Source organism: Leptinotarsa decemlineata, unplaced genomic scaffold (genome assembly GCF_025532065.1).
Source record: "Leptinotarsa decemlineata unplaced genomic scaffold, Ldec_3_MD MMD2_tig00000251_RagTag_RagTag, whole genome shotgun sequence".
Taxonomy (NCBI): domain Eukaryota; kingdom Metazoa; phylum Arthropoda; class Insecta; order Coleoptera; family Chrysomelidae; genus Leptinotarsa; species Leptinotarsa decemlineata.
The window spans coordinates 1,059,492-1,084,600 of NW_027412547.1; the positions used below are offsets into that span (position 1 = coordinate 1,059,492).

The 25,109-nt window shown below is 34.9% G+C and overlaps 1 protein-coding gene across 3 annotated transcripts in view; it reads right to left on the reverse strand.

Annotated features, from left to right (window-relative positions):
• Positions 1–2,187: 2,187 nt before the first annotated feature.
• Fa2h (Fatty acid 2-hydroxylase) overlaps positions 2,188–25,109 on the reverse strand; it is a 61,977-nt gene continuing 39,055 nt past the window's right edge. For all 3 annotated transcript variants that reach the window (XM_074173465.1, XM_074173464.1, XM_074173466.1), the window contains exons 2-7: positions 23,542–23,771; positions 11,316–11,541; positions 7,162–7,325; positions 6,405–6,537; positions 5,925–6,044; positions 2,188–2,608 (exon numbers count right to left, since the gene is read on the reverse strand). In XM_074173465.1, coding sequence (XP_074029566.1) covers positions 2,523–2,608; positions 5,925–6,044; positions 6,405–6,537; positions 7,162–7,325; positions 11,316–11,541; positions 23,542–23,763 — 951 coding nt within the window. In that variant the 5' untranslated portion in view covers positions 23,764–23,771 and the 3' untranslated portion in view covers positions 2,188–2,522. The remainder of the gene's footprint in view (positions 2,609–5,924; positions 6,045–6,404; positions 6,538–7,161; positions 7,326–11,315; positions 11,542–23,541; positions 23,772–25,109) is intronic.

Genomic DNA, 25,109 nt, shown 5'->3' on the forward strand with positions numbered 1-25,109 from the left:
CTTCCCATTTTAACTGAAGGATGTGCTTCTGTGCTGGAAGTTAGCCTTCTAGAAATTTCTAGGGTAGTCCAAAATATTCGAAAGTATTCAAAAATATTTTACAACATTAGAGTATTAGGGATCAAACCGGGACATTGTGAAATGTTCTGAAATATTCTGCAAAGGTCGGGAACATCCAGAACATCCAGAGAATATCCCAGATTATTGTTGGGTGTATTGAACATAATCTGTCCGTACTTTATAATTCTGAAATAGGTGAGTACCTATCTACCTAACGACAACACAAAAAAAAATGCGATAATAAACTTAATTCACTAAGTAAAACAAAGTATTCCTTGAAATACATTTTTTTGTGGAGGTTATATACACCAAAAAAACAGTAAGAAAAAAAGTAAAACAAAACTGATGCAGTTAAAAGCATTTTTCACTAGGCTTGTCGCATGGGTTTGTCAGGCCACTTGAACTCATTTTCTTGCGCGACAGTTTTATTTTGCCATAATTTCAATTGTATGGTTTGTAAAAGGCAGTTTTGATGTACATGAAATACTTGAGGTAACTAACGTATTTGTATAATAGAAAAATTGACATGAGTAGAGTAGAGTAATTTATTTGACCACTTTATATACAAAATACATGCAAACTAAACTTCTCTGAAGACGTGAAATACTTGGTACTATCCTTGACAGGAAGCTAACATGGAACTCTCACCTACAGAGTAGAGCAAAAAGAGCATATGTGGCTTATGAGCAATGTCGGAGGACAGGGCTTACATTCACCCTCCCTACTCTATAGAAACAGATACAAAATACATTTATGGCAAGTCATATATACTATATACTATAGTTATGTCAGAAACTTAAAATGAGCAACAACGTCTTTATATTAAAGTAATACATTTTATAAATAAATAAAACTGGCATATCAAAATTCCTTAAAATGATCACAGTGTCAAATGAATAAAGATATCAATATAAAAAGATCAACAAACATAAGAACAGGCTTTATCACAGCTTTACAACATGAATCATTTTTCAAAGACTATGAATTGATCAGTTACAGCAGCATATTCTTCGATTGTGTAGAAACAGTGGTTGAGAAGATATCTCTTGATATTATGTTTGAAATTGCTGAAGTCCAAAGATTAACTGAGGGATGGAGACAGTTGTATAAATTCAAATTTAGGGAGTTTTTTTGACTAACTGTTAACCTATATCTTGTATTATTTAATAAACATGCGGATCTTGTTGAATAATCATATATATATATATATATATATATATATATATATATATATATATATATATATATATATATATATATATATATATATATATATATATATATATATATATTACAACTAACTTTCCTTTATTTTCAGTATTTCAATATTAAATGTTACAAAAAAGATTTGAAGCTTTATATCTTCTATTAATTATCTGCGAGCGCTTTCGACAGTTGGTAATACTGTCATCTTCTAGGCACTCCTCAAACTGAACTTGTCATCCTGTCGTCTGCCTCTTTATACGGTCAGAGCGTCTTAACTCAGGTATTTCAGGTACTTTAGGTAAATTTGCCTGTATTTGTACTGCATCAGGAACTCTTCTTTGTGTTAGATCTTCTCTAGGAATGTGAATGGTTTTGTTTAATATATTGAATGTGGGGTTTTGTTGTGTTTTGATTTGTACTTGTTCCTCGATAAGTGATTTATGACTGTTAAATTTATGGATGTTCAAGTTTTCCCAAATGTCCATGCGGTTTCCTATGCTGACTTGTTTTATGAGTTTCATGTTCTCTGGTGGGGGGAAATTATGTTTGTTTTGTATGGCGTGTGTTGCGAGGTTTGATTTATATACTATTGGATTTATGTATGCCTTTTTGTGCTCATTGTACCTTTGGATCAGTTTTTTCTTGGTTTGGCCGATATGGAATTTGTTGCAGTCCGAGCATTGTATACCTACCCAAAACGGGTAGGCATACAATGTTTCAGAAATTGTTAACAATAATAATGAAATTAAATTAATAAGATTAACCACTTTATCTAGTCTTATTTGATAATTTCGAAGTACCTACTCCACCAATTTTTTTCGAGTGTCAATGCTTTTTTGGTATTTTTCATCTATATTGACCATCACAAGAAATTTTCAAACAGAAAAATCATATCGCAACCTTCATGAAATAAAAGGCATATGGTTTCAAACGTTTCATTAAAAAAGTGATATTGTACAATTCATACCTAGTCTAAGTGAATTAAATATAGGACGCATTCTCAAAAATATTAATCTTTGGTTTGTTTAAATTCTTTTCGTAAAGGTAAGGCAATCCCTATATGAACTACGAACACATAAATGAGAAAATCACTCTTTTCAAGAACACTTAGTGTAGTAACAACAGGCACGAAGTGCTGCAAAAAATATGTACACATGAAAATAAAGTAACATCTCACATTTCGCAGGACCGGGTTCAGTTGGCTCGGAGATCGGACCTGTGCATTATATCTCAAGAAGAATTGATGTTCGATTCAATCACCACTTTATTCCTATTTTCAATTTCCGTAGCTTCAAAGCTGTTCCAAAAATTTTGTCCCAGAACATGCTGCTTATGCCAAATCCTACAAAGATAATATAATTATAAGTTCAGTATCCGTTAGATCAGGAGTATATTTGACTTATGGTTCTTGCCCAAAACTGTAAATATGTACGAGGTCGCGCAGGAATTGTTGATCCAGATTTGTGAAAAACTGTTATAACAGATGACAAATCATGCGTAAACGGTTATGACACCGAAATCCGAAATCAAAGTCCAATCGTCCCAATGGAAGAGCCAAGGAGAGCCAAGGACAAAAATAGAACGCCACATGGTCGTACGGTCAATAAGGAGTATTATCTTGAAGTCAGGGTCGTCGCCATGGGGGGAGAAGTCTCTCTCCTGCTTTTTGGACTTGGGAAAAAGTTGGAAAATTGTGGGCCGTGAAGATAGAAAAAAATAATAGTAAAAAAATGAATAGAAATAAAAATGAGAGAAAAGAAAGGGAGACATAACACAGAGTGTTATGTCCACTATTTGTTGCATTTTTGATTTGTATATATATATACAAATCAAAATATATATATATATATATATATATATATATATATATATATATATATATATATATATATATATATATATATATATATATATATATATATAGTTGAGAATCTTAGCGACTGGAGAAATGTACAGTAGAATGGAATAACGGGGTCTCTCAGTCAAAAAATCAAAAGTCAAAAACTCTGCTTTACGACTAGGCGCCATTTTGAAAATTTCATCTGTCAATTTCACTACAAAATAAAGTATTCATGCATTAATTTCATTATCCCAAATTTCAATTTCTTGAGTTGACCCTATCAAAAAATAAAAGGGGGGACATTAAAGAAATGCACATTATGAAAGTTGTTTCGTGCTTTTTCTTCCAGTTTGTGTCTGAAATTTTCTTCTTTGAATGAACTACATGTAAGGAGTTTTTTTCGAAATTAATTGCTTTTTTCTCTCTTTGGCAGAGTCCCAGTTGTTTTTCGTATAAGGATGGATAAGTAGTAAGACAAAACTTGTCTTCTCCAAAAATTAAACTCTCCCAAAAATATACCGTTTCAAATTTTATTTTTCAATTACTTATGATACGAATTCAATCCCAGTGACAAGGTTAAATTAGTTTTCTGTAATTTATCGATTACACTATAATTGTTCGACCTTCTGAACAATTCATTAAGATTTTTCATAGCGTGTTTGATTATTGCACGTAGTGTTTTTGTTGTTGAATATTCTCCCACATGAAACCGACGTGGGGAATTATGAATCTGATATGGAATGTTGCTTGCAATCGTGAAAATTATAAGTACGGTCAAGTCAACATTTCAAATATTTCCTCATGAAAATGACATCATTCAACATGAATAAAAAGGAAGGTGAAGTAAAGAAAGATAGTAATGAAGTTTAATTATCACAAATTGAACGATGTTACATAAATTCCTTAGTATAAAATGAAGGTATAGTGTACAATCGACTACCTGACTATTAAAACTATGAAAACTTATTTCATGTTGAGGTATGGATAATGAGAAAGTAAGCAAAAACCATAGCAATGTTCTTTTTAGACGGTATCTTTTGAACAACTATAAATTACTTCCGTGGCAACGTTAACACGCCTTGTCAACTTGTTTTGTTTGTTGCAACATTAGTTGTCATCAGTATTTTAATTTAGGTTTAAAGTTCGTTAACTTCAAGTCTGACAAATGGTTAGATTAACGGAAATGCATAAAATGACAGTTTTACAAATGCTTGGTTACAGAGATAAAACCCGAACACAACAGAAAGTAGCTCGCCTATTTCATGAGAAATTTCCTAATTTACCGCCCATATCTCAAGGAACAATGAGCAAAATAGAGAAGCAGTTTCGCGAGCATGGTCATGTGGGCTGATAAAAAAAGCAGCTGCCAATGCATTGAATGATGCACTCAAATTAGATGTGTTGCTTGAGTTCGAGGAAAACCCACATACATCGAGTAGACAGGCCTTCACTACATTCAATGTTAGCCATACACCGATAGTAAACATATTGAAAGAAAATAAAATGCATCCCTATAAAATGATACTTACTCAGGAGCTCATGGAAGACGATTTTGATAGAAGAACTTATTTTTGTGAGCAAATGATGGACATGTTGGATAACAATACCATCCTATTAGAAGACGTTATGTTTTCTGATGAGTGTACTTTGTCTCTTAACGATCATGATAATCGACATAATTGCTACTACTGGTCAACGGAAAATCCTCACTGGATGAGAGAAGAATACACGCAATACCTCAAAAGGTTAATGTTTGGGTAGAGATCGTAGGAAAACATATCATTGGTCCCTTTTTCATTGAGGTCAACTTCAATGGCGATAATTATTATTTGGCACTACTTTAAAATGATGTCGTTCCAAGTTTGGTAAATTTATATCCTGATCCAGGAAACCCTCAAGTTTCAGTGAATAGGATATGGTTTCAGCAGGATGGAGCACCACCACATTACCAAGGTAATGTCCGGCAATATCTCGATACAACATTTCCCAATCGGTGGATCGGAAGACGAGGATCGATTGAATGGCCAGCGCGATCACCTGATCTTTCATCATTAGATATCTTTTTATGGGGTTATGTAAAGGGCAATGTGTACAACATTGAACCTTCAGATTTGAATGACTTATATAACGAATAACGCTTGCGATTAGGTCGGAAACGCCTGATAAGTTAAATAATGTTGAAAGACAGTTTTATTTGGGATTAGGATGTTGCTAAGACGTTCGCGTTGAACATTTTGAACATCTACTTCGTTAGCATCCATAGTTCTTTTTTGTATTCTACATTTAATTGATTGTTCCAATAAACTGATTGTTGCAATAAACTTGAAAGCGATACAATTTTTGAAAAGAAAATGAAGGGAACTTTCAAAGGATATATCACAAACCTATACTTCCCTTTTAAAAAATTGGGGGTTGTGCCTGTTATTCGAAGGGGGTTGAAGGTAGGGGTGGCATTTTCACTTTTGAGAATGTCAAATTATAATTTACATCTGACGTGTTTCGGGATTTTTTGTTTAATATGTACAGTAACCGAAATAATGAATTTATTCCATTTGGACTTTACACACTGTATACAAGTTTGGTAGGTTTGAGGGTTATTTTCAATGAGGGGTTAACTTGGTTAATGGTCTTTTCGAAAAGTTTTTGTCACGATGTGATGATATATAATGATGATATTATATTAATATAACTACCGTGGACAAATCATCTTATAGTCTAGTACTGTTGACCTGACCTGTACTAATTTTCTGGATAAACACACAAAGTAAGATCAGGCGTTGAACATATGCGAAATATATGAAAACCAAGCCATTCTTACCGAGATCATCGTGTGCAAAATGATGTTGATTGTGGTACCTTTTCAGATGATAAAAGTAACCATTTTCTTTCGGCGATCCATGGTGAAGGTAAAAATGAATCATATCATAGATCACATAACCTGAAATTAATTACAACAGTAATTTTTGTGTTTGACTGAAAACACTGATGCAAATATTCAAGAGTGTAAATCTATAGGGATAAACGTTTATCAACTGTCACTGTTTTGACGAAACACTTCGTATTTTCTTGAAAGGTACTTTTCCGGACCACACTTCATATCATTATTTTTTCATACAGATTTACAATCTTGAAAATTCGCATATAATCAACGAACGAACACCTTGTATGTGGAAAAACTGATAGAAAGGAGTTAGATACAGACCAAGAAATAATATTGGTCGTTATGGAATTTATTGATTAACAGTGCATCGACACATTTTGAGTGAATTGTTGATATTGAAAATAAATATTAACTCACCTGCCAATCCCCCTGCTAAGACCAGTAGTCTATTTGAATCAGGTATCAACACGGATAACGTTTGATACAAGGTGAAAGCGATGATTGCAGCTGGAAACGGAGGGAAAACTAACCTTTTTGGGTCGAAAGGAACCTGAAATTGATAGAAATATTGATATTGTGATGCTTATAACAAAGCTGAGGTGCGATACAATAATAAAAAGGTTCAATTCCATGAATTCTAAACTAATTGTATGTGTTTCCTTTCTGATTCCCTTTCTCGATGCCTATTTGCGCTATACAAAGATCCTACCTGCATATTTCATGTTTTACTGATATAGGTAAGCAGTTGGTCAAGAGTGTCGAATTTGTGAATTTCATTGACCCATCGATTAAATACACCTCTAAAATAGAGGTAAATAATCCAGAAAAATTTCTTATATATCCTAAATATCCTCAGAATAGTCCCTCAAATTTTTGCCGCATGGTTAATAAACACCCTGTATAAACTACGAATTGATTATAGAATTCAGTCAGTAGAACACGCTTGAGGAAGCTATTGTATAGCAAAACACGTACACTGGTTTCGTAAACTATCAAGTGAAAATCTCACAATGACGTGTTTCTTGAACTTTCCAAGAAAGTTGAATACTATCCAGTGGTAACCAATCAAAAACTGACTTTTACTACTAGTCAATCAAGCATATCAGTAGCATTCTCAACAGAGCTTCATCGTCAATGAACAAACTTTGATAATGTCTATATTGAAAATACTCACTTTGTGGTGCAATCCGTGTATCACAAAATGGAAATAAATCATTGCTTTCGATTTGCCGGAGGGTTCTATATGGAAAACCCACCTGTGGAGGGAATATTCAATGAGGGTCCATAAAATGACGCCTTCTACTACACTTAACGCTACTGGTCCCATTGGCGTGGAATCTGGAAAGGAAATGTATAATGTATTTTGCAATACCTTCACAATAAACAAATTATGTTCAACATTTGTTTTCGTGTCCATTTTGGTTTGCTTGAATACCTTGTTCAATGATACTCGGGAAGCTGATATGAGATTCTGTGTCAGTTGGGATAAAAGGACAAACTTCAAAGGTCAAAGATGTCAAAGGATCTCACTTTAGATACCCCTACCAACGGCTAGCTTCACACATATGAAAATGGTGCCAATAATCAGAAATGTTCTAGAATATCCACAGCTTCTGAGACTGTTTTGAGATGTTTCAGGAGGATCCCGAACGTTCCAGATTATTCCCAATAACTCTACCCCATATCAGAATGTTCTGAACTTGGATAAAACAGTGATAACAGACCTCCTATTTTCGAGGGCGCTTAACGCCCAAAAAAGAACGATTGGGAGGTCGTCAAGAAGGTTATCACAGCACCGGCAGTTGAATGGGATATCCTGGAGAAGATAGTAGGACTGGAAATAATTTTACCTATTCCCATAAAACTGTATAGAGCTAATCTGGTGTTGAACTATATACCACCCAATTGGCTGGCAGCAAGGGTAGTAGGTCAAGTAGGTCAGAAAGACCCGCATCCTAAATCGGTACGACCAATCAGACTCACATCTTTTCTGTTGAAAGGACTTGAGAGGATACTAGACGGACACCTCAGGATGGTGGCTTTATACGCATCTTCCTGAATAACCAACTGTATGCTTATCAAACCGGCAAATCGACCGATTTAGCATTACACAACCTTGTAGAGAAAATCTCCCAATCCCTTAACAACAAGGAGAATGTGGTTGCTGTATTTCTAGATATTGAAGGAGCATTCGACAATGCACTACCTGAATCTATAGGGTTCTCTCTGGCTAAAAAGGGTATAGAATCGACCATAACTAGCTGTATCTATGCCATGCTAGTAAACAGAACTGCAACTACGACTCTTCAAGCCAAGGCTATCAGGTTCAGGGTCACCAGGAGCTGCCCTCAAAAAAATTAGACGATCTAACGCCACTTTCCCTCAATGGTGTGGTCATTCCATTTGGAACGGAGGTGAAATATCTTGGCATTGTCCTTGATAAAAGACTCACCTGGAACGCTCACTTGGAAAACGTTTTACACAAAGCCAGACTGTTTCTATGGACATGTCGAAGGATTTGTGGTAAAACTTGGGGTTTAGGTCCCAAACAAATCCATTGGATTTATGTGATGATTGTCAGACCAATGATCACTTATGATGCAATTTCTTGGTGGCCGAAGGCTTTATTCTATAAAGCCTTCGGCCAAGCCAAGCCAAGCGAAGCTCTCTGTCTTACAGAGAAAGGCTTGTCTGGCTATCAGTGGTGCCATCAGTACTACACCGTCAGCGGCCATGGAGATCCTTCTAGATCTACCTCTTCTCCACATTTTTCTGAAGAGAGAGGCTAGCATACTGCATATAGACTTGTGCACATTGCCAATTGCACAAATCAATTCAATGCAGAGTGCAACAGACTCTTGGTCAACATTGGAAGTCACAGAATTCCTGAAATGACCTCTGACTTCATGCCACCAACTGTCAACTACGAACTGCCTTATAAAGTACTATTCCCGAGTAGAGAGGACTGGATCCTGCGGGAGAAGGCAATATCAAGAGCAGATAGTTGTTGGTTCACAGATGGATCAAAAACACCTTCCGGTTCTGGTGCAGATGTTTTAAGTCGCAGACCTAGGACAGAGTTATCTACCTGCCTAGGAACTTATGCGACTGTATTTCAAGCGGAAATTAACGCTATTGAACTGTGTGCGGAGAGATTGGATAAATCCAACCTCACTCACAAGTCATAAAAATATTCTCGGACAGTCAAGCGGTGTTGAAAGCTCTTGGCTCCTACTGAGCAACGTCTTAATTGGTAGCAAACTGCCAAAAAAGACTCTCCTCGATAGGCAGACTAAACAGATTGTCTCTGGTCTGGATTCCTGGCCATACTGACCTGGAAGGCAATGAAGCTGCTGACTCTCTTGCAAAAGAGGGTGCTGCAAGCAGCTTCGTTGGACCAGAACCTGTCATTGGCATCGCTTTAGGCTTTGCCAAGCAAACATTGAACACCTGGATGGCAAGAAGAGTTATGGACTTCTGGCAGAATCTTCCAGGATTGGCTCAGGCGTTTATTCACCCTTCGAATCTTGATTCCAAACAGTTGTTGGACTACAGTAGGGACTGTCGGAAGACAATGTGTGTCGTCCCTGTTTGGAAAATGATGGAACAGCAGAGCACATACTTTGTGCCTGCCCCGGTGGGGACCAAATCAGGTTTTTAGAGTTCGTCAGAGCCAAACTTTTACCATCTGACCTGAAAGACCACTCACCATACAAACTAATCGGTTTCGTTAAGAAGCTGGGTTTAGAAACCCTTGCGAGTTGCAGTAGAGGGTCGAATAGACCTAACCTAACCTAACCCAGTCTACCCCATATCAGAATGTTCTGAACTTGGATGAAGTACGAAAACTATCAGATCTTACACCCTTATACAGTTTCGAATTATATTTAACCTTCAACATTAATAGATTCACCTCTGATGGTTCGAAGTATATCCTTTTATTCCAACTGACTCACAGTCTCATGTCAATTCCCTGGGTAGACCCGGATACTCCAACTAACAAAATTGATATTTATAAAATAAATTGGAAGACGAAAAATTCATTCGTAGGCTAACACACAGTTAGTACTAGTATTAAATCTATATGACTTTTAGTTAACTTTAACCTTCGAAAGACACTATTAGTTTTGAGTGAAGCAACTTCTGTTAGTTTGAAGAAAATGTGCGTTAATGAAGAACTGCTTTTTGGCAAAAAATACTGTTGAAACCAAGACTTGGCTTGATAAACATTTTTAGGACTTTTCACCACAAAATCATTTTGGATGACCACAAAATGAAGTTGATCGAGAAAGTTGAGGCTCTAAAGATGTCAAAGAAACGAATTGGACATATCGTGCATAAATATTTCCATATGCGAAAACTACAAACGAATTGGTGATTTTGAACAGAGTTTGAGCTGTTTCACCGCAAAAAACCCAAAGTTATGCATCGATATGTGACAGTGGATGTAACATGGCTCCAACAATTCACACCAGAATCGAAACGATGGGCTTCTGAGTGAAATACAAGTAGTAAACCGACTCCGAAGCGTGCAAAGACGCAATGGCCGGTTGGCACGGTTAAGGTAACAGTAGTTTGGGATGCGCATGGTATAATATGGGAAACACTATAAACAGCGATTATAACATAGCGTTCGAAGCGTTCGGAAAAACGATCCCAAAAAGTGCTTTTTTATCAAGATAATGCACCGTGTTTCAAATCAATGAAAAATATGACAAAATTGCATGAATTGGGCTTCGGATCCACCGACTCCTCCAGATCTGGCCCACATCGACTTTTTCCTGTTCTCAAACCCCAAAGAGAATGCTAGTTGGAAATCGTCGAAACTGGGGTCCATCTTGAGGCTGAAGACAACTCGTACTATGAAAATGGTATCAAAAAATTGTATGACAGCTATAATCGCTAAATTTCTTGTATTCGAAGGCAACTATCTTGATTAATGAAATCAAAAACATATTTTTTTAGCCCAACTGTTTGAAACTGACTGCGGACACAATCAATACGATGTCATCTGCAATATTAGGTCGAATCCGTGATGATATAATAGACCAAATAACTGTAAATGAAAACAAAAGCGGTCTCAACATCCTTCCTTGCGGGACACCGATTGTTAAGGACTGAAATACATATATTAGATGTTTGCGTTTACTCAGGTTACTTCCGAACTCATTATTTTGGGTAACCAGATTTTTGTTTCTCAAGGGTTTTTCTACTGATCATAATATCAATTGAAATGTCTGAATCTATTATGAAATGGTTTGTTGAATTTTTTTGATATCTTTCAGCCTTCCAAAGTATCAAATTCTGAATTCGATATGCTATACTTACCTTTAGTGATTTGTACGTATTTCTTCGTTCCGATTATTACAAAATAAATGATTATTGGGATCCATACCGAAGGTACGACATACCACGGCGTTATTGTCAGGTGTTCCAGTATGGGATTGCCAAATAATCGGAGATTTCTATCTACAGGTGACGTCACCCATTCGTAGTATTTTGTTCCTAACTTTGCAACTTGACCAAGCATGGGTTTGTCCCAGTCCACTAGTTTCTAAAAAAAAATACAACTATTAGTGAAACAAGTAAACCGGATGTTCTAGATTTGGAATATGGTGACAATAATTCTATTAATCCATTTCAGAACATACATGATATAGGAACGGTCTAATATACGAATAGATAATCAGTACCAGTGCCGGATTTAGGGGAGGGCATTTTACTGTATATATATATATATATATATATATATATATATATATATATATATATATATTTCAATAATAAATTCTACAAAAAGGATTTGAAGCTTTATATCTTCTATTAATTATCTGCGAGCGCTTTCGACAGTTGATAGTACTGTCATCATCTGGCACTCCTCAAACTGTCATTCAGTTTGAGGAGTACCAGGAGTGTTCCATCGCGAGTGGCGGACAGTGTATATCACTTTGGCCAACCCTATTCAGGTGATAGGTGCATTTTGAGCATTTCCATAAGTCCTGAGAGTGTCATCGTTCCACCTCGAATATTACGGAAGATACGGGGGTGTTTCCATAAGAAGTGAGACATTCGGATTTTTCAGGACTGAAATTTTTTCAGGAAAAAATGTATTTGTAGTAAGTTGGTAATCCTGATCACGAATCTGAAGGAATTTTGAGCCTATTTTGCCCCCTAATATGTTTTACGGTAAAAATGGGGTGTTCCATCGCGAGTGGCGGACAGTGTATATCACTTTGGCCAACTCCATTCAGGTGGTAGGTGCATTTTGAGCATTTCCATCAGTCCAGAGAGTTTCATTGTTCTACCTCGAATATTACGGAAGATACGGGGGTGTTTCCATGAGAAGTGAGACACACTATATATATATATATATATATATATATATATATATATATATATATATATATATATATATATATATATATATATATATATATATATATTTAATTCTTCCTCCATATTCTCTGTTTCACTATCACTGTCGTCATTTAAATCAATAATTAATTTATTTCCATTAATATGGAAGTGTTCAATCTCCACAACTAAAATTACTTTTTTAATCCTTTTCTGCCAGCCTTCTTCGGCAATATTAGATACTTCTTCCTTAATAAACTCCATTACCTTCTTATCAAATTTTATATGCAGGCATGTTAGGCGTACACATTCTCAAACCATCAGTCCACCCCTTCGTAACTGTATCGTGAGTGTCATACCAAGTTCCGCCCAAATAGAAAATTTGTAATTCCACTATTCTTTTGCTTTCCATAACTGTTTGACGTTTGTTTATCATTTAAAATCTAAATCCTAGTTTCTTTATCCAATTTTGAAGAGTTTTGTAACAGCAGCTCACGTTATGGTCGGAAGTATTCAATTTCCTCCTTATGATTTCAGTTGTAGGCATCTCATTGCTTTTGTAACATCTAAAGGTTTTAGTAATACTGTATCACATCGCGTCTTGCGTTAATAAGGTTTGTTTTTTACTATTTTACTTACAGTTGAGAAAGAAATTTCGGTTAAATCTGATGTTGCTTGTAATAGTTTTTTTCCCTCGAAATCAAACTTGAGATGTAGGTTCTTATATACATTGAAACATACTCTTTGTGTTTCAATATTCAAATGCATCCGAATCATATTCACTGGTATCTCTTTTTCGCATTGTTCACCATCACTATTGGAATCACTACACAAGAAAAAATCTGCGTTGTTATCACATTCGTTATTAATATTAGTACTTGTCCAAGGACGCTACATTTTTAACAGTAACAAAAATTTGAAGTAATTATAACTGCACCAATATCGAATTTCAACTCTCTCGATCAGTTCCTGAACTGAACACGACGGCGATAACCATCGCCGCATTCACGATTTCTATTCATCACCGTAAGATGACTTCAAATTTAATTTCATGACTCTTCAGCCAATCATAAAACTAGGTTTGTAAACATTATCCAATACAAACCACCAATTCTACGGTCCACGTGGACTACTTCGCAGCCGGTTCATTTTATGTATTAGTTTTTTGATCTTTGAGAGTACCGACAACTTAAAGTATGCACACTATTGTTTACTTCGACTATACCTATGAGTTCAAGAGAAATAAAATCAGTGAAGAAAAGTCGAGAAACGGTGGAACTGCAGGTCATTCTTACAATGTATCGGTTCATCGAGCTCAAAATATATTAAAAAAAAATGATGAAATCAATTGAATGGAAATTATAATTTCCATTCAATAGATTATTATCTATTGAACGCGTCGATTTTCGCCCGCTTCCACTTTAATAAAATATAATATAATAATAAAATATTTTCTTAGCGGGAAGTTAAAAATTCAACTTTTATAAAAAAATAAGGGGCTCATCGTGTTCCCTCCACTCCTTCGTTGCTCCAGGGCCTCCAAATCCGGCCCTGAGTCGTACATATAAATAACTTTATTCACTAACTTCAAATACAAACAAACAGTTTACTTCAATAATATTCATGTCCCTAGACCCAATTAGGGATTTGGTTTTTATCTTCTCAATGTCACAAAACGTCATCCATTCATGTGCCTTTTTGATCTTGGGAATAGAAAGAAGTCTCAGGGGACAAGATCTGGTGAATATTGTTTCTGATGCATGATTGCGGTGATGTTTTCTTCGTATTTCTTCTCGTAAACGGCGACTGAGGAAGCTATTGTACAACAAAACACATGTTGCGATTTTGTGTAGCGTACTGTACAGTAGTTTCCTCATGGGGAGGTGATTAAATGAACATCTAGCTTACCTACAAACTCCCTATATAATCACGTTTTTGAATTTCAAATGTGTTAGTTAGTTTTTATACTTGAAAATGGGATAAAACCAGAAACCGGTAGTGAAAATAAAGTAACTAGTGGAAATTAGACAAAAATGTTTTCATTCATTTCATTAAAGTGATCACGATTTTCCATAAAATTAACAAGTCATCAATTATTCAAATTCCTTGACAATTAACAGCCGAGGCGTGATATATTTGTCTGAATTGATCAGTCAATTATTGTAACCTCGAACAGCAATAATGCTTCAACAATTTTGACACTGTTCAAAATGTATTCATCATTTTATGAATTAATGTATACTTACAGTAATAAAAAAATGATGAAATTTGAATTGAGAGACTAACATTCCCAGTTTTGCTTTCTGTGAAAATGAACTTTTAGAAGAAAAATTGTTGAAGCGCAGAAAGGGCAGGGCCCGCAGAACTGTAGATTAAAGAGAGTTTCGTATATTTAGTGATTTTTGAATGACTTTTTCTGTTCCGATATCCCGTTTCTACGGAGGAGCCATATATTTTTATTATTTGTTCTTTGGAAATTCCGACTTTGAAGTCGAAATTTAGAGTTCACAGCCGTAATTTCGAGTTTGAAGTCGTAATTTCGAGATCAAAGTCGTAATTTTGACTTTTAAGTCGTGATTTCTAGATTTAAGTCGTATTTTCGAGTTTAAAGTTGTGATTTTAAAGTCGTAATTTCGAGTTAACAGCCGTAATTACGAGTTTGAAGTCGTAATTTCGAGATTAAAGTCGTAATTTTGAGTTTAAAGTCGTGATTTCGAGATTAAAGTCGTAATTTCCAGTTTAAAGTCGTAATTTCGAGATTAAATTAGTAATTTATAGTTTAATTTTTATTAGTTTTGCAAGTTACGTCCGGATTTTCCTTTTTCAAAAATGAAAAAAGAATTAGAAGGAAATACATTGGTAATCCTACTACTCCTACTTCTACACATATTATAAATGCGAAAAGTTGGTGAGGATGAAGTCGTAATTTTCAAGTCGTAATTTCGAGTTTAGAGTCGTAATTTCGAATTTGATGTCATAATTTCGAGATTAAAGTCGTAATTTCGAACTTAAAGTCGTAATTTCAAAGTCGAAATTTCGAGTTTACAACAGTAATTTCGAGTTTGAAGTCCTAATTTCGAGATTAAAGTCGTAATTTCGAATTTAAAGTCGTAATTTCAAAGTCGTAATTTCGAGTTCACAACCGTAATTTCAAGTTTGAAGTCGTAATTTCGAGATTAAAGTCGTAATTTTGAGTTTAAAGTCGTGATTTCGAAATTAAAGTCGTAATTTCGAACTTAAAGTCGTAATTTCAAAGTCGTAATTTCGAGTTAACAGCCGTAATTACGAGTTTGAAGTCGTAATTTCGAGATTAAAGTCGTAATTTTGAGTTTAAAGTCGTGATTTCGAGATTAAAATCGTAATTTCCAGTTTAAAGTCATTTTGAGATTAAATTAGTAATTTATAGTTAATTTTCATTTGTTTTGCAAGTTACGTCCGGATTTTTCTTTTTCAAAAATGAAAAAAGGATTAGAAGGAAATACATTGTTAATCCTACTACTCCTATTTCTACAAATATTGTAAATGCGAAAAGTTGGTGAGGATGAAGTCGTAATTTTCAAGTCGTAATTTCGAGTTTAAAGTCGTGATTTCGAGTTTGGTGTCGTAATTTTGAGATCAAAGTCGTAATTTCGAAGTCGTAATTTCGAGTTTATAGCCGTAATTTCGAGTTTGAAGTCGTAATTTCGAGATTAAAGTCGTAATTTCCAGTTTAAAGTCGTAATTTCGAGATCAAACTAGTAATTTCGAATTTAATTTTTATTTGTTTTACAAGTTACGTCTAAATCTTTCTTTTTCGAAAATGAAAAAAAGGTGAGCTGCTGCTTCAAGAAAGTGAAGTTTCTAAACGAATATTGTATTGAATATCATCAGCAAAAAAAGAACTGAAAGGATTAGACTTCTACACATATTATAAATGCGTAAAGTTAGTGAGAATGAAGTCGTAATTTTAAAGTCGTAATTTCGAGTTTAGAGTCGTAATTTCGAGTTTGATGTCGTAATTTCCAGTGTAAAGTCGTAATTTCGAGATCAAACTAGTAATTTCGAGTCCAATTTTTATTTGTTTTGCAAGTAACGTCCGAATCTTTCTTTTTTAAAATATAAAAAGGGTGAGCTGCTGCCTCAAGAAAGTGAAGTTTCTAAACGAATATTGGCGTGAATTGAATATCATCAGAAAAAAAAAGAACTGAAACGATTAGAATGGAATATATTGGTAATCCTACATCTACCCATATTATAAATGCGTAAAGTTTGTGAAAATTGATGAATGAAATGTTTGTATTTACGTTTTTTACTTTTTCACGCCTAAACAGCTCAATGGATTCATATGTAAGTTGGTATGTAGATAGATCATGAGCTGGAATAACATCAAGAAATACGTGACGGACTGTGGCTGCTCATCGTTCGGAGGTTCATCTCAGTACACCTCGAACTTCACTGTTCAAGAACTCTTTCATCTGGAGCACTGCGTTCATGTGGAGTAAACTTCCTGAGAACGTTTTCCCAAAGGGATTTAATCTCCAGCGATTCAAATCCAATGTAAATCGCTACTTTCGCATAGGCACCGCTCTAAGAGCGCTTTGAGGATTTTCCTGTAGTGGTTGTGGTTTGTCGTAAAAAAATTGATAAACGAGGCTCCCGAAGGCAGTCCTTTGGAAAGTCAAGCTTTGAAATCAACAGCCTAGCTAGATTTATTCTCTATTCTTCTGCGATCTGAGAAATGTTTGCACGACATACAAAGTACAAAGTATAAAAGGGTATAACTCATCTTCTAGGAAAATCATTTATTATTAATGAATAGATTAGATTACAATACATAGCACCTGAACAAATGTACGAAAATATCAGTTCGGTGTATTTTTATGTAACGACACGGCAATATCGTTAGGAAAATATTCAATTGATATGACCTCATTATCGTTATGTTGACAAAAACCTATCTCTATCAAACTCTTAATTGAAAACTCAAGTGGAGTTGAGTTTAGATACTCCGCATTTTGCCAAACTACAGAGAATAATGAGTGTTTCTCCAAAAGAAAGACTTCAAATAACATTTTACTTACATTTCACGAAGGCATCTGAGCCGTCCCAAGAAATTTCCGATACTTTCGTCGGATACAATTTTCTGGGATAATTTAGCCAAATAGCATGAATTTGAATTCAGATCTCATTTACCTCCTTCTTTAGAGCTGACCTTGTGTCAGTTTGCTCTTTAGTCTAATTCAGAATGTAACAAATTAAAGAATTAACTGTCTTAAACAAATTTATTTCTAACAATATTTCACTAATCACAAACTGATTTATATTCAACACTCAGCAACTAACGCTTAATTTATCTCCACTATCTGAATCATTGTGTAACCGCTTGATTCGCTTTCTGAACTAACTGCCCTCTTGGGACGAGAAGCCGGCCTTATATATCGGTAATGATCGTTCTAGAATTCTGTAGTCGTTTCGGTACTCAACCATAGTTTAACCGGCGGTTGCCGACTGCGTTCTTTCTGCGGTGATGTCATGTGTTTGTTCGCTGGCCGACATATCGGTCAGGGGTGACTTCAGATTCGTTGTAACAAGTTGAAAATGGTCGGGAAATAAGTGCGATGGCTCATTCGATACGGAATGAAATCCAGAAAAATGTGCTGATAACGTTTTTCAGCACATAAAAAAATTGCAAAAGATTTTGAAAAATGATGATGTTGAAAAAGGTGTTTAGGTTTCTGCAAATATTTCAAAAACTATAAAAAATGAGAAGTTAAAAAAAAGATTGTCAAAGAGAACGAACCATTTGAAAAAAGTCCCATCTCTCAAAACTATATGTCTATTATTTATAATTTTAATTAAACGCCAAAAATAGGTCTTCGCGGGTGAATTTGGGGATACGATATCTGAAGCGGGTACGTTACGAAAAATACTGTCTCTAATTTCAAAATTTATAATATCAGGGAGTATTCTGAATTCTACAAAAAACTGATTCTCGTTGGAAAAAAATCCCTAAAGTGGATTATTCAAAAAGCTAGATAACAATACTTGACTTGCGTCTTCATTGAAGACCACAAAAAATAATTTTTCAAAAATTCGCTTCGTAGAGGTCTTCTCATCAGTTTACTCAATAAGACCACGTTATGAAAGTTTGAAAATTTCAATATTTTGTTCATTATAATTTTTTTATAGTAACAAAAAATGAATAATCGACGTATTTGTTTGAAGGTGGATGACGATGTTTCATGTTGAATTTCATTAGTTCAGACTTCCATGTTTTACCGTGTTAGGAATCACACGTTAAAAGGTAAGACCTCGTTAGTCCTTAGCTCGCACAAGTTCTCAACTTTTGAGAGTTGTCGTTCGTATGGGGGCGACAGCTGATTAACGAAAAAACAGATTTCAAACAGATTTTAAACAGATTTTTTCCATTGTCTAATATGAAATGATTTGAAATCTCTGAAGCAACAAATGAAAATGAAAATCAAAAAGAATAGCTGAAAATAACAATTTCATACCGAAGTCAAATATTAATACCGTAACCAATAACAACTCGCCAATAGCAACATATCCATAAGGGAGGCGAACTACCTGATTCAACATAATGGGGAATGTTTCTCCTGACGAAAATCAAGTAGTTTTCATGAATGAGCTCTAAAACAACGCATTTTAAACTTATCATTTCAACCTTTTTCTTTAAAAAATTATTAAAATACTTAAAAAAGAGGAATTAAATAATGCTTTCAACATTTAAAGGGATTTGTTTCTATTTCACCATTTGGCAACATCGGTTATAGCTAATAGAGGACAATGAATCTGTTACTTGTATGAGACAAACAAAGATGACATATTTCAGAGGCGCGCTGTTCTGTTTACTTATGTTCCGAGTTCCGAGACATTCTGTGACATATGACATTTTGTGCAACTAACATCTTCCTTTATATAAATAAATAACAAAACAACTGTTGTTTATGTGGCTTGTGGAAGTGGTATTGAACTATAATTTATATTTTGACTTAATTTGACACTATTGACATGTACTTATGATGCACTGTTTGGAACCTTTGGTGTAGTAATGAATATTACTGGAGTTTTTTCCCAACACCAAATCGTTATTTTTAACACCTCGACACGTTTCGATTACCAAGTGATCATCTTCAAAGAGGAACATTAAAACTAGAAACTAATGCGAGCTAACCCTATTTATGCTATATAGGTACCCATACAGGTAAACCATCCAGACGTACCCTCCATACAGGTATACCAACCTAAATTAATTTTACAATTTTGTCTTATCTATTATTTTACAATATATGTTTATATAAAAATCCACAAACCGGGAAAATCAATGCGCCCCATCGTGTCAGCTATTTTGGAGCTCCTACCTACCAAATAGCAAAGTGGCTCTTACTAAGGAATTTGAAACCTTGTCTATTGCGGAACCAAGTTTTAGTATAAAAAACTCTTTAGAGTTCATACAATATACAAAAAACGTGGTTCTGCAAGAAGGTGAGATTTTGGTTTCTTTTGATGTTAGTTCCTTATTTCCTAGCGTCCCAATTCCACAGACCTTGCTATACCTCAGGGAATTACTAGAGAAAAATAATTTCAATAATAACCAAATCAATGAATTTGTTTCTCTTACTAATTTGTATATGAAACAAAATCGGTTCCAGGTGGAAGGTTGCTTTTATGAACAACAGGAAGGAACGGCCATGGAAAACCTTTTGTCCCTCTACCTGGCAGACCTGTTCATGAGCAGATTCGAAATGGAAACCAAAGAAAAGTCGAAGTATTTTCCTAGGATTTGGCTAAGGTATGTGGATGATATTTTCGCGATATTCGATACCAAAAAATCGAATATTGACGACTTTGTTTGCATTTTAAATAATAGATGTCCATCAATAAAATTCATGTATGAGGTAGAAAATAAGGGACAACTACCATTTCTTGACGTTTTGGTGAAGAGGAGCCAATATTAGAATACGATTTATTTAGAAAAGAAACACGCACGTACAGGTATATTCCTGACAGTTCACATCACTGTAGACGTGCTGGGTTGAATTTTTTAGTGCATCGTCTTTTGACTTTCCCTCTAACACATGATAGGTTCACAAAAGAAAGACGTATAATACAGGAAATAGCAGCCGCTAACGGTTTCTCGAGGGGTATTGTAGATGACATAAAAGGAAAAAGAAGTTTAGGTTAAGAATGAACGAAATCTCGACTTTCAGAAAGGACAAAAACCAAGATAAATACATCTCAGTTCCATACCACCAATATACGAGGAACTTTGGAAAGATTTTCAAGGAACTAGGTATGAAGGTGGTTTTTAAAACAAGTCATACACTACAGAGCCTTTTGGGAAGTCCAAAAGACAAAATCGAGAATTCGGAAAAGTCTGGAATTTACGAAATTGAATCAAAGGACTGCGATGCAAAATATTATGGACAGACAAAAATATCTATTAAAGTAAGATATAAGGAACACATAGCACACTTAAAATATGGAAGACCTGAAAAATCAGCAGTCGCCCATCATATTTTGCAACAAAACCATTCCATAGACTACAGTTCATTAAGATTAGTTAGACAAGTTAACAACTACAGGCAACTAGATGCCTATGAGAGTGTAGAAATAAGTAAACACAATAGTATTATGAATAACGATGAGGGACCTATACCAAAGAGCATACTATATAGCTTGTTAAAATAAAATAAATTAATGTTGTTGGGTTTACTGATTACTACATAAGGACACATTGCAAAAATAAATTTGGATAGGCAATATTGTGAAATTAATTTTCATATAGCTGAAAAATGTTTTATATAAACATATATTGTAAAATAATAGATAAGGCAAAATTGTAAAATTAATTTAGGTTGGTCATCATCATCAACATCATCAAGTTTTAAACCGGTACTGTTGCGTACAGTCAGTAAGTCTGTCTATTCACCAAGAGAGAAAACTATTGTTTTGAACGTTCACGATGCTCTGGTTTCTCAGAATCCCACAAACACTGTTCAGAACATAATCAAGAGTTGTGCCAACATGACGGGCGTAGGGGAGTCAACAATATATAGGTTCCTATCAGAAAGAAAAAAAAAGGTATAGCTAACCCAAATACAAACGAATACTTAAAGAGGGGGAGAAAACCTATTGAAATTGATGAATTTGCCAAAAATGGTATTCGAAGGAAAATTCACGAATTTTTTTACAAAAAAGAAATACCCAACTTATACAAAATTTTACAAGAAGTTAGAAACGACCCGGATTTGCCTCATGTCGGACGAACCAAATTGTGGAAAGTTTTAAAAGAATTAAATTTCCGGTGGGAGAAATCAGACCAAAAAATCACTTTTGATTGACCGGAAGAGATAATATGTTGGAGAAGAAAGTATCTAAGATCTATACGAAAATTTCAGGCTGAAGGAAGGCCAATTTACTATCAGGACGAAACGTGGGTAAACGCAGGTCATACTCTCACAAAAATTTGGACAGATAAAAATATATCAAGCTCCAGGCAAGCCTTTATGGAAGGTTGGTCTACTGGTATTTCCCCACCCTCTGGTAAAGGCAGTAGATTAATAGTTTTTCACATTGGCAGTGAAAAAGGATTTGCTAAGCATGGTTTGTTGGAATTTGAATCCAAAAGCACAAAAGACTATCACGAGGAGATGACAGCTGATGTTTTCGAAGAGTATTTTGAGCAGATGATTGAACATATACCACCAAACTCAATTATAGTATTAGATAATGCACCTTATCATTCACGACTAGTTGAAAGACTTCCAACGACTGCGTGGAAGAAACAGGATATCATTGACTGGCTGCGGAATAAGTCCCTGCCTTACGAAGATGGAATGGTTAAAGCAGAACTTTTAAAAATTGCCCGGCAACACAAATCTAAGTTCAAGAAATACGTAGTTGACAAAATGGCGGAAAGACGAAACATCACAGTCCTTAGACTTCCACCCTACCACTGCAAATTAAATCCAATTGAACTCATTTGGGCACAAATGAAAAGCTATGTGGCTAGAAAAAATACGTCATATAAAATACAAGCTGTACGTGAATTGTTATATGAGTCTTTACAACATATTACAGAACAAAATTGGCGAGATGCAGTAAGACATGCAATAGAAAAAGAACAAAAAATGTGGGATCTTGACAATATAATTGATGCGACTGTAGAGACACAACCGCTAATTATTAACCTGCAAGACGACTCGGATTCCGAAGATGATCCTGTTTATTTTGAATTTGAATAGTTTTGTAAGTAATCGTAGTTTATATCATTTAAAAATAGGTATTAATTAAATAAATGTATCTTTTACAAATTGCAAGTAACTTATTATTTTTGAATAAAATAAAGAAATTTTTTAAAAATAAAAATACAGTTTACAGTACCTACAGTTTAAGAATATTAATATATTTATTTATTTAAAGTAACTAATGTTTTAATCATATACTCTACGACACTGGTCACTCATTTCCACTCAAAATACCTACATAATCGGATTAAAAGTTTTATAGCTGTATTGTATTTCTTCAGATACAAGGTGGGTTGGTCGAAAACATCTTAAACTGCCAGTTTTAGTTTGTTTTTTGTTATTATATCATATTAGCTGTCCTCTCTGTATTTCAGTTCTCTAATGAGGGTCAAACTTGCAGTGAGCTATCAACAAATTATGAACAGACTATAGCAATCTAGGCGCTGTTGCCAATATGTGAGTTAGAAACAAATCCCTTTAAAAATTAAAACCCAACATTTGAAACATCAATTTGAATACTTTTCGAAGTGAAGTTGAAAAGCTCATGAATTGAACTCAACTTTATTTTGTTCAAACTTGCATTTGCTGTAATAACCCAAATTGAGGAACATTCCCCATTGCCTGAAGCGATGCCAATGATAGGTTCAGGCCCGATGAAGCTACTTGCAGCATCCTCCTTTGCAAGGGAGTTAGCAGCCTCATTGCCTATCATGCCAGTATGGCCAGGAATCCAGATCAGAGACAATCTGTCAAGTCTTTCTATCGAAGAGAGTCGTTTTTGACAATTTTGACAAGGTCATCTGCATAAGCTTGCAGATCTACTAGTCTTCTGTCGAGGGCATCAGGAAAACTATCCATTAGGAGCGACTACAGAAGGGGAGACACTACCCCACCTCAAAGGCAGTCTCTGGTGAGAACAAAAACTTCGACATGAAAAATATAAAGCTCACCTCTAAATCTTCTCCGTCCTGAATTCTTCTTCCTCCTTTTTTGTACTCTTCCAATAGGTAATAGGCAGCTTTGGAATGGTCATAGAGGCTCATGGGTTTGGTAACATCTTTGAATTCGTACGGTTTGACGTAGTTGATTCCTCCTGGGTGATTGTTCATAAACTCGTATATGTTGTATTTGTTAGATTTGTAGTTGATGTCGAATTTGCCATCTTCTTTCATTGTTCGATCTGTAAAAGGATGAAAAACTTCAGATTAGGGTGTAAGAAAATTGTTGATATTCGAGGACAAGTATTGAAGTAACTTGATATGGTTTAATACAAAAACAAGCACTTTTTCCAAACACCAGAAATGGAATACTCAGATTTCTAAAGTTACTGTTCCAACAAGGTGTCACACCCCTACGAAAACTCTCAATAGTCGAAACTAGTGCGAGCTAAGGACTAACGAGGCATTACATTTCAACGTGTGATTCCTAGCAAACATTTTTCTTTATTGTATGCTAGTATTGGAGGATACTACTGTCCTTTGAGTTTCATCATATTTATGTTGAACTTATTTGCAGGGAATTGAGTGTTTGATATAGTTCTATTCGAATTGAAGGGGTTATATTTTTTAGGAGTGAATAATTTTTGGGAAAGAAAGTTTTAGGCTTTCTACTACTCCATCTTGATACAAAAAATGAAGGATGAGGGAGTCTTCCAAAGAAAGGAAGGAAGTAACTCTATACATGGATGTGTAGATCATGCAAAGAAGTAACTTTCAGACACAAACTGAAAGAAAGTCCTCCTGAAACAACTACTTTCATATAAACATTGAATTATACGAAAGAAAAAATTCTTTCGAAACAAATACTTCTATATGAACACTGAATTATACAGAAGATACTTTTCTCTATTCAGTTTGTATTTCAAACATTCGTTATGGAATAAAAATCAGATATCATTCACATGAGTTCTACTTTGAATGAATGGTAATGAATTGCACTTACATGGAACACTGTCATCCTCACTGGTATACTCCGATGTTTCGCCTTAAGACACTTGCCCTAAGGACCTTCAGTACCAAATTGGATAACATTATAGAAAATACACACACTTCATTCATGAATTACGATTTTTAATGTCACGGAATAAGCTTGATCTGCTTATGTCATCGATGACATCGTAATGACATTCATTCACCTATTTGATTTAATCCCAGCCAAGAGGAATCTTATTTGAATTGAAGGGTTATATTTTTTAGGAGTGAATAATTTCTTTACAATTTCTTGTCGAAACTAACGTCCCCACCCCTTTAAATGGAACAAACACAAATCATTTGTCAATATTTGGATGTTTTTCCAACTCACTTCAATTAAGGCTGTGGGCTTTTAACCTAATTTGCTGAAAACTTCTGACTCGCATGTCTATTTTTACTTTCCGAAAGAATTCTCAAATAAAGAATGGCTCGAGCCATCTGTTTTGTGGGCCTGCATTCACACAACTGGGTTAGAGGGCGAATTCTACTTTGATTCGGTCATAAAATACATCGTTAGATTAAATGGCCCATAGAATAGATTCAAATTG